At 53.3% G+C, this 10,136-nt stretch overlaps 1 protein-coding gene and 1 long non-coding RNA gene across 2 annotated transcripts; one reads left to right on the top strand and one right to left on the bottom strand.

The window, feature by feature from the left end:
• SLC27A3 (solute carrier family 27 member 3) lies at window positions 1-3,554 on the top strand (the record flags this gene model as incomplete). Its single annotated transcript, XM_029933477.1, has 9 exons — window positions 1-412; window positions 725-883; window positions 1,386-1,510; window positions 1,710-1,904; window positions 2,004-2,094; window positions 2,210-2,408; window positions 2,603-2,700; window positions 2,825-2,955; window positions 3,242-3,554. Coding segments are annotated over 9 exons (1,587 nt in total), but the record flags the coding sequence as incomplete, so codon positions are not given.
• Window positions 3,555-4,976: 1,422 nt separating this feature from the next.
• Window positions 4,977-5,939, bottom strand: LOC115288631. The gene is made up of 2 exons (XR_003907127.1): window positions 5,723-5,939; window positions 4,977-5,271 (listed from the first exon to the last, which is right to left on the bottom strand). It is a non-coding gene; the product is annotated as an uncharacterized LOC115288631 (long non-coding RNA).
• Between the last annotated feature and the right edge of the window lie 4,197 nt (window positions 5,940-10,136).

Raw genomic sequence — 10,136 nt, 5'->3', positions numbered from 1 at the left:
GGCTCGGCGCGAGGCCGCGCCGGCTCGCCGGGATTTGGAAAGGGTGCTTGGGGGTTTGCGTCTTCGATTCCCAGAACGGTGACGGGAGATTCGCACCCTTCGCCCTCGCGAAGTGAGGTGGTGTGGAGGGGCGAGGGAGGCGCCGATGGGCTGTGGGGTGGAGGCCTTCTGGGCCGCCGAGCTACACCTTCACCCCATTCAGAGCTCCTGGAGGCCGTGGAGCCTGACCTGCCGGCCCTGAGAGCCATGGGGCTCCACCTTTGGGCTGCAGGCCCCGAAACCCGTCTTGCCGGAATCAGCGATGTGATGGCGGAGGCCTTGGCTGAAGCCGATGAGCCTGTGCCCGGGTACCTATCTGCCCCCCAGAGCGTAATGGACACGTGCCTGTACATCTTCACCTCTGGCACCACGGGTGAGCACTGGACACCAGACTTCCCACCACCATCCCCCGAAACTAAGGGGAAGGCAGGGCACTGGGGACAGGGACCATGGCCTCAGCTCCTAGGCCCCTCCTCCATCCCTGACCAGGGCTGATCCGAACCACTACTGTATTCATTTCTGCCGCTCTTCCTCATTTCTCCACCTCCCAGAACTTCTCGCCATGTCCAGGACAGCTTGGCATCAGCTTCAGCCTTGCCTCTTTCTGTGGAAATGCAGCAGGGGCAGAGGGAGGCAGGGCCCGGAGCTCAGACCCCGCCACCACCCCCACCCATGTCCCCCACAGGCCTCCCCAAGGCTGCACGGATCAGCCATCTGAAGCTCCTGCAATGCCAGGGTTTCTACCAGCTGTGTGGTGTCCGCCCGGAGGATGTGATCTACCTCGCCCTCCCGCTCTACCACATGTCCGGCTCCCTGCTGGGCATCGTGGGCTGCCTGGGCATTGGTCAGTCTTCCCCACTCCCGCCTCGACCCTCCCCACCTCCTTTGGTCCTCCAGCAAACTTTTTTCGTAGCAAACATTCGTGAAGTACCTACTGTGGTACGCTCGCCTGGGGACGCTTCCAGACGAGGAAGGAGGCAGAGGTCTCCTGTCCAAGGGCTCCTGCTACAATGGAGAAGGGTCACCTGCACAACCTAGAGACTGGTGGGGAGGGCCGTGCGTGTCAGCCCGGGGTTGGGGGGAAGCAAATAGAGAAGGTTAGGGCTTGGGGGCTGGGCATGCATGATGCACTGTTCTGGGACAGGAAGTAGGGAAAGGGCATTGACCTCTCTGAGGCACGGTGGAGAAAGCAAGAGGCCCACCTTGACCTGCTCTTGACCATCCGAGCAGGGCCTTCCCAGAGCGACACTGAAGTGGCGGCTGGTGTGTGGGAGGGAGGGGGTCAGGTCTCCCCTCACAGCCCTCAGTCTCACCTTCCTTCCCCCTTCACTCCCCGCTTTTGGCAGGGGCCACAGTGGTGCTCAAGTCCAAGTTCTCAGCTGGCCAGTTCTGGGGCGACTGCCAGCAGCACGGGGTGACCGTGTTCCAGTACATCGGGGAGTTATGCCGATACCTGGTCAACCAGCCCCCGGTGCGTGGGCACGTCCTGGGCAGAGCGGCCACGGCAGGGCAGGGAGACCGCGCAGCTGGCAAGAGGCCCTGGGACGGCGGCCGGGGGGCTGGACGGGAGCGGCAGGCAGGGTGGGGCGAGGGGCCTGGGATGCAGGGGCTTCACTTTTGGGAGCTGGCATCCTGCTGTTGAACCTTCAGCCCATCCTCCCTCATCTCAGAGCGAGGCGGAACGGGGGCATAAGGTCCGGCTGGCGGTGGGCAGCGGGCTGCGCCCAGACACCTGGGAGCGTTTTGTGCGGCGCTTCGGGCCCCTGCAGGTGCTAGAGACGTATGGCCTGACGGAGGGCAACATTGCCACTTTCAACTACACGGGACACCCGGGTGCCGTGGGGCGAGCTTCCTGGCTCTACAAGGTAAGGGCCAGGGAAGGAGCTGGAGACCCCGGAGAGGGCGGTACTGGTGGGGAGGGGCTCCTGCAACTGAAATGACCCAGTGCCGGGGTCTCCCCCCAGCATGTCTTCCCCTTCTCTTTGATTCGATATGATGTCACCACAGGGGAGCCGATTCGGGACACCCGGGGGCGCTGTGTGGCCACATCTCCAGGTTGGTGCTCAGGTGGGGGTGAGGCTGGCAACAGGTTGGAGTCAGAGAGCTGGGTGAAGGGCCAGGAATCTCTGGTCGAGGTGGACAGCTCCCCCTGACCCCAGTGACTCTGCAGGTGAGCCGGGGCTGCTGGTGGCCCCAGTGAGCCAGCAGTCCCCCTTCCTGGGCTACGCTGGGGGACCAGAGCTGGGCCGTGGGAAGCTGCTGAAGGATGTCTTCCGACCTGGAGATGTTTTCTTCAACACCGGGGACCTGCTGGTCTGTGACAACCAAGGCTTTCTTCGCTTCCATGATCGGACCGGAGACACATTCAGGTGTCTGTCCATGCCTGATTCCCCGGACATCTGACCTCTGTGACCCAACCCTCCAAACCTGACTCCCTAATTCCCACCCAAACCCAGCCCCTCATCGGAGCTCTCCTCCCAGAACACTGTTCCCTGGGACTGTCTGGCGCCCTGTGCCCTCCCCGCCCCCACCCCTCCATAAGGCACTGAATGCCCTCTTGCAGGTGGAAAGGGGAGAACGTGTCCACCACCGAGGTGGCAGAGGCCCTGGAATCCCTGGATTTTCTTCAGGAGGTGAATGTCTACGGAGTCACAGTGCCAGGTGCTGAGACACGGGAGGCAGGGGGCAGCCGGCCCGCCACTGCATTACCTGGCATTACCTGGGCACAGGGAACGTGAGGCCTGAGGGCGGCTCACGACAACGGCCTTTCCCCCGACACTGCCAGGACACGAAGGCAGGGCTGGCATGGCGGCCCTCGTTCTGCGTCCCCCCCAGTCTCTGGACCTCGAGCAGCTCTACACCCACGTGTCTGAGAACCTGCCGCCTTACGCCTGGCCCCGATTCCTGAGGCTCCAGGTAATCAGCTCCGCCGGCTCCAGCCCCCAGCCCCCGCGCCCGTGCAGTCAGCAGCCCCCGCGCCCCACGTGGGGTTCTCCTGCAGGGTGGTCTCAGAGGGGAAAGAATAGCTCCTTCCTAGGCCTGCACTCTTGGTCCCTCAATCAGCCCCCCCGCAGGCTGGGCTCCTCTTCCCTGTCACCCCCAATCCCAAACTCTGAGCTTATCCCTCCTTTCCCTGGACCCGCCCCTTGACAGAATTCAGGCCAAGTGCCCCTTCCTTCAGCTCCTTTGACGCCCCTTGCAGGAGTCTCTGGCCACCACAGAAACCTTCAAGCAGCAGAAGGTTCGGATGATAAAGGAGGGTTTTGACCCGGGTGTGCTGTCTGACCCCCTCTACGTTCTGGACCGGGCTGGGGGCGCCTACCTGCCCCTCACACCTGCCCGGTACAGTGCCCTCCTGGCCGGGGACCTTCGCCTCTAAAAGCCCTCCCTGCCGAGGCGCCTGAGGGAGCGACTCTGTGGGTGGGGGTGTTGCAGGTGCGCTGGGGTTCCCCTGGATCTTTTTGCCGGATCTGTGATCATTATTTTGTAATAAACGGACCAGGGCCAGCCTTTGATCTGCGGCGTCCGTCTTCCCTGTCGGTGGGACTGTGTTTCGCCCTGACGTTTACCCCTGGCACAGAGCCACGCGCGTCTCTGCCCTGAGTGCCCGTAGGCCCGAGCCCCAGGCCTGGGCCGGGGTGTTTTCCTCTCGGGTGACCCCATGTCATTTTGTTCCCGGAGAGCCGCTGGTGGCTGACTCTGCCCATGCTGTGCCTCCCAGCTCCGGAGCCGTGGGGCAGCCGGGCTCGGCCGGCAACAGGGACTCTGCCCCCAGCGTCTCCAGAGACACAGGTGCGGCTGGGCTGAAGGGTCAGCTAGGGAACAGGCTTGACTTTGGGGAAGAGGCTGCTGGGACGCCTCTCCCCTCACACTCGCATAAAGCCAGTCAGCGAGGGGAGGGTGGGGCGCTCAGCCCCTAGCGCGGATGTTTCTGATTGTATCAAATCTTAGCCGAGCGCTCCTAGAAGTAGCAGCCCGGGTTGGGGCCCCTTGGGTTCGGGCAGCCTCGGAGCAGGGCTCGGAGCGCATGCGCCGCAGGAGCACTTGGGGAAACGGAAGGAGAAAGGCTCACAAATGAAGCATCAAAAAAGTTCATGATCTAAAACCTTGAAACGATGGGACTCCCACTTCTAGGACTGAAGCCCCTCCTGTCCAGGCCCCGGCGGCCCCGTCGGGGGTGTGTACCACTTTTGAGTTCAAGCCCCACGCTGTGTGTAAAGTTTACTTTAAAATAAATAAAAAATCAAGACCCCTGTTTTGAGCTCCGGGCCTTCAGTTTTTTCCTGCTACTTTCCCTTGGATTATCTTTCCTATTCCTACTCCTCTCCCAACATGAGAGGTCAGGGGACGGGCCTCAGCAACCACCTCAGCTAATTCCTGGTCCTAAATGTACCCCCGCCTCCACCAGCAAACCCAGCTCAGCACCACCCACAGACTAACTGAGGCGCACACTCAGGTGTGGAGGGCTTCTTGCACCGACCGATAATCGAGGAATGTAGCTCATTCTGCTTACCTGTAATTCACCCCAGAAAGAGCGCCACAGTTAGGGTATGCCCGAGGCAGGGGCGCATGGGGAGTGGGCACGCGTGTCTCTTGGCTGACAGGCAAGTCCTGCAGCCACTCCCTTTAAGACCCTTAACTCAGCCCACTTCCAGGGCAATGAGCTGAGCAGCGGTCTCCACCACGGAATCCCTCCCATCCCCCACCCCCCCAATCCCTGTTTCATTTGGCCTAAATCTGCGCTGTGCAGTGCGGTGGGCACTAGCCGCAGGTGTCTACCGAGTGCTTGAGTGTGGCTGCGGTGAGTTGCGGGTGTAAGATACACACCAGGTTCCAAAGACGGCGCTCAACGAAAACTCATTTTCATTACATTTTATATTGCTTATATGTTGAAATAGTATTTTTGGATGTACTGGGTTAAATAAACTATATAAAAATCAATTTAACTTGTTTATTTTTATTTTGTAAATGTGGCTACTAGTAAATTTTTAAATTACGTATGAGCCACGCATTGCCAATAAACAGCCAGCCTAAGTCTGCAGTCCCACAAATACCAAGTGTCACGTGTCCGTGCGATCTGGGAGGTGCATGCTTTTGAGCCAAGGCACTTTAGCAAAGACAGCTGGAGGGGGCAGTTCTCTTCCGAGGCTCAGAACAGGGGAACGGGGCTGGGATTCGTCTTCAAGATGCAGCCTCAGTACCAAGGTGATCACTGGTGGTAGTAATTGACAGCTGCGAAAAGCCACGTGTTAGATCCAAAAGAGTTCGGTTTCCCATTTAGCACAATTAAAAATGTCTTAAGAGATTTGGGTTTTCCTTAAAAAGTCCATTAAAATAAAATGAAATGGGATTATAAGTGGGAAAAAAGGAACTGAGCTAATCTTCTAGTACTTCCCTCTCTGAGCCTCAGGGAGGGCGCTGGAGGCGGAGCCTCAGCGCCCGCCCCCAACCCCCGGCCCGGCCGCGGGGCCTCACGAAGGCAGACCCGGCAGCGGCCACGCGGCTGCAAGCCGTGGTCCCTGGGGTTGTACAACCAGCGGGATCAGCATGGAGTTTGCATTTACGAGACTGAAGAGATTAAAGATTTCCTGAGGCGTGAAAACTACGTGGGATCCCGGGGTCCACGGAGACGGGGCGAGCCGTCGTGGCAGACCAAGAGACCCGCGCGGCCTAAGACACTTACTCCTTGGCCCCTGGCACCACGTCTGCTGCGGAGCGCACCTAGCAGGAGGCCCACCACGTGGCGCTGGTTTCGGGGCACCCCTCCTCGCGGAGGTCCGCGCGGAGCTCCCGGCCCAGGACCGCCTCCCACCGCCAGGTCGAGGGTGGCCGGAAGCGCCGGGAACGCGGCACTTCCGGGCGCCTGCCCGCAGGCTCCCTGGGCGCTCCGGGCCTCGCGGCGCCTGCGCCAACGGGGGCGGAACCAGTCCGGTGCGTGGGAGGAGTCCTCCGAGTGGGCGGGGCGAGCCGCTCCGCGCCTTCAGACCAAGAGTGGCGCCTGCGCTCCCCGAGAAACTGAAAGTGTACCTGCAGTTTGCACCTTTCGGCCTCTAGGGGGCAGGAGCTGGGAGAAAAAATTTTTTTAATAAATTTTATTATCTGCCGCATTAAAAATTTTTTTGCTTTAATTCCAGTTAGTTAACATACAGTGAGTGTAATATTAGTTTCAGGTGTACAACATAGTGACTCACCACTTGCATGCATCAGCCGGTGCTCTCCCGACAGGCGCACTCCTTCCTCCCCATCACCTGTTTCCCCCATCCCCCTACCCCTCTTCCCTCTGGTAACCAGCAGTTAACACTCCAGGAGGAAAAAATTTTAGTTAAGGTATAAGTTCACACGCCATAAAATACCTTTTTCAAGTGTAAATTTCTGGGTTTTTTTTACTACATTCATAAATTTGGGCAGCCATAACTGATAATTTAGATAATTTAGAACATTTTCATCACCCCCAAAAGAAATCTCATCAGTAGTGTCTCTCCATTCCCCTCACTCCAGTCCCTGGCAGCCACTAAACTGCTTTCCCTGTCTCTGGATCTGCCTCTTCAGACGCTCATATCAGTGCACTCACACGGCATGTGGCCTTTTTCATGCGGCTTCTTTCACGCAGCATAAAGTGTTCAAGCTTCATCCATGGTGTAACATGTGTTGATAATTTATTGCCTTTTAAAAATGTTTATTTTGAGAGAGAGAGAGCTGGAGCAGGGGAGGGGCAGAGAGAGGCAGAGTATCTGAAGGGGGCTCCATGCTGACAGCAGCAAGCCGGCCTTGAACCCAAGAACCGTGGGATCATGACCTGAGCCAAAGCCGGATGCTTAACCCACTGAGCGACCCAGGTGTCCCTCATTACTACTCTTTTATAATTTAGTAATTTTTTGAGGTAAAATTCACATAACATACAATGAACCTTTTTTTGGTTTGTTTTTTGAGAGAGAGAGAGAGACAGAGCACGTGCTGGGGGTGGGCTGGGAGAGAGGGAGCCACAGAATCCAAAGCAGGCTCCAAATTCTAAGCTGGCGGCACAGAGTCTGACACGGGGCGAACTCACAAACCGTGAGATCATGACCTGAGCCGAAGTCGGAGGCTTAACTGATTGAGCCCCCCAGGCGCCCCTAAAATGAACCATTTTGAAGTGAACGATTCAGTGACATTTAGTACAGTCACGGTGCTGCGCACCACCATCCCTCCATCGTTCCACAACGAAAGCCCTCGTCCATTAAGCAGTTTCTAGTACTCCCTGCCCCTCAACCCTCCGTGGCCATGAATCTGCATTCTGTCTCTGTAGATTTTTTTTTAATGTTTTATTTATTTTTGATACAGAGAGAGAGGAGACACAGAACCGGAAGCAGGCTCCAGGCTCTGAGCTAGCTGTCAGCACAGAGCCAGACGTGGGGCTCGAAGCCACGAACGTGAGATCTGACCTGAGCCGAAGTCGGAGGCTTAACCGACTGAGTCACCCAGGCACCCTGTGTCTCTGTAGATTTATCTATTCTGGATATTTCATCTAAATGGAATCATACAAAATGTGGTCTTTTGTGTATGGTGACTTTGGCTTAGCATAAGGTTTTTGTGGCTCATGGCCATTTTGGTATGTATCAGTACTTAATCCTTTTCTATGACCAATTAATATTCTATTGGATGCATGATAGGTGATGAGTATTAAGACGGGCACTTGTGATGAGCATCAGGTGTTACATGTAGGTGATGGATCACTAAATTCTACACCCGGGTGGCACCTGCCTGGCTCATTCAGCACAGCGTGCAACTCTTGTTCTCAGGGCCATGAGCTTGAGCCCCACGTTAGGTGTGGAGAATATAAATGAATAAGTAAATAGATGGATAAACAAACTCAAAAAAATTTTACAACTGAAACTAATATAGCACACTGTGTGTTAACTTTCTGGAATTTAAACCAAAACTTTGAAGGAAAAAAAATTTCCCAGTTTAAAAAGGAGCACCTGGGTTGTTCAGTCAGTTAAGTGCCGGACTCTTGATTTCAGCTCAGGTCATGATCCATTAGTTCGGGAGATCAAACCCCGAGTCAGGCTCTGTGCTGACAGTGTGGGACCTGCTTGGGATTCTCTCTCTTCCTCTCTCTCTGCCTCACCCTGCTCACACTCATGCTCTCACTCTCTGTCTCTCAAAATAAATAAACCATATATATACACATACATATATATATACACATATATATGCACACACACACACACACACACACACAATTTGTGTAACCCTTCATCAGTTGATGGAATTTGGACAGCTCCCACTTCTAAGCTATTTGCATAACACTAAGTATTTGTGTACAAGTTTTTGAGTGCACATGTATTTTCAATTCTTTTGTGTGTAGTTTTTTAAATTTGTTTTTTTTATTTTTTTCTTTATTTTTTTGTTTTTTGGTTTTCTTTATTTTTTGTTTTATTTATTTATTTTTTATATATTTTTTTTTATTTTATTTTTTATTTTATTTTCTGTTGTTGTTTTGTTTTTGCGTGTAGTTTGAATGGTATTGCTGGGTCTCATAGAAACTCCATGTTTAACTTTGTGAAGAGCCTCCAAACTTCTCCGCAGTGGCTGCACCATCTTCATTCCCACCAGCAATGTATTAGGGCTCCAATTCTTCTCTATCGTCATAATACTTGTTATTATCTGTCTTTTGACTCTAGCAAGCCCAATACGTGTGATGTGGTATCTTATTGTGGTTTTGATTTGCACTTCCCTGATGGCTAATGTTGCTAAGCATCTTTTCACATGCATACTATTTGTATATTTTCTTTCAAGAAATGCTTATTCAAAGTCTTTCCTTATTTTATAACTGAGCTATTTATCTTTTTTAAGTTGTGATATGTTTTGATATATGTTTTAGACTCAAGTTCCCTGTCAGATATATAATCTGCAAATATTTTCTCTCATTCTGTTGATTTTTTTTTTTTTTGCTTCCTTGATACGGTCCTTTATAAAAAACACAAAGGTTTTAAATTTTGATGAAGTACAGTTTATCTATTTTTTTGGACAGAGATAATATTGCAAGAGTTACTTTTCCCTCAGGATAAAGTTATAAAGATGTGTTACATTTCGCATGGTGGTCTGCTTGTTAGTAGCAGTATCAGTGTTTTATGGCACATTGTATAATACACATACTAGGAGTCACTGTTTCCAGAGCAAGAGGGGGAAAATGTGAGTATAAAATAAAATAAGTGAAGTAAAAATCTTGCAACGTTCCTGAAAGAGCCTAGAACAACAGACAATCTGACAGCTACAAGATCCGGCACCCAGCGCCTGGTGGGAGAGGTTGGCCCCAGGCCGGGGCAGGAAATACCCAGCGCGGGCTTTAGGGCACCTTGTGCTGGAAAGCAAAGATATCAAAGAATAGGATAACAGCAAAAGCAAACAGAGCTCCCGCTGTCTAAAACAGGGCAATCTGGATGTCACAAAGATGAATGAATGCACTTGAAACCTTGAATATCCAAAATGGATCTGTTCAGAGTGACAGGACACTGGGCGAGGTGGGTAAAGGGAGAGGGAGAGAGATACACTGGATACAACTCCTTACTGTGAAAATTGACAACTGACTAGGTGTTTGTCTCTGTGTGAATGCTATTTCCTGTGTAAATCTTTCCCGTGTGAATTGTATCTCAGAGTTACCAAATTGTTATAGTTGGTGAGGAAAAGGTCTTCTTTACAAAGAATTTGCAGTTAATAAATGAGAAAGAGTGGCACCCGGGGGCGGGGGGGGCTCAGTGGATTGAGCATCACTCTCTTGAGTTCAGCTCAGGTCATGATGCCAGGGTCTTGGGGTAGAGCACCTCTCCTGTCCCCCTCCCCCCCTCATCCTCGTCCCCCCTCCTCCTTCTATTATGTAAGCAAGGAGCCTGCTTAAGACTCTCTCCCCCTCCCTGCCCTTCTGCCCCTCACGCACAGCACACTCTCTCCCACTCTCTCTCTAAAATAAAAATAAATAAATGAGGAAGGAATGATAGAATCGGAAAATCACCATCTCGCAACTCTCAACAAAATAACTGAGTCAGGGCAGAAGGTTGCTGGGGAATTTACAAAGGAGGGGATCAAGTTGTCACCATCTGAGCCAATGTCAGTCGGGA

Source organism: Suricata suricatta, chromosome 3, assembly GCF_006229205.1.
Source record: "Suricata suricatta isolate VVHF042 chromosome 3, meerkat_22Aug2017_6uvM2_HiC, whole genome shotgun sequence".
Lineage (NCBI taxonomy): Eukaryota > Metazoa > Chordata > Mammalia > Carnivora > Herpestidae > Suricata > Suricata suricatta.
Note: the sequence above shows the minus strand (reverse complement) of the source record. Positions and strands in the feature narration are given on the sequence as shown.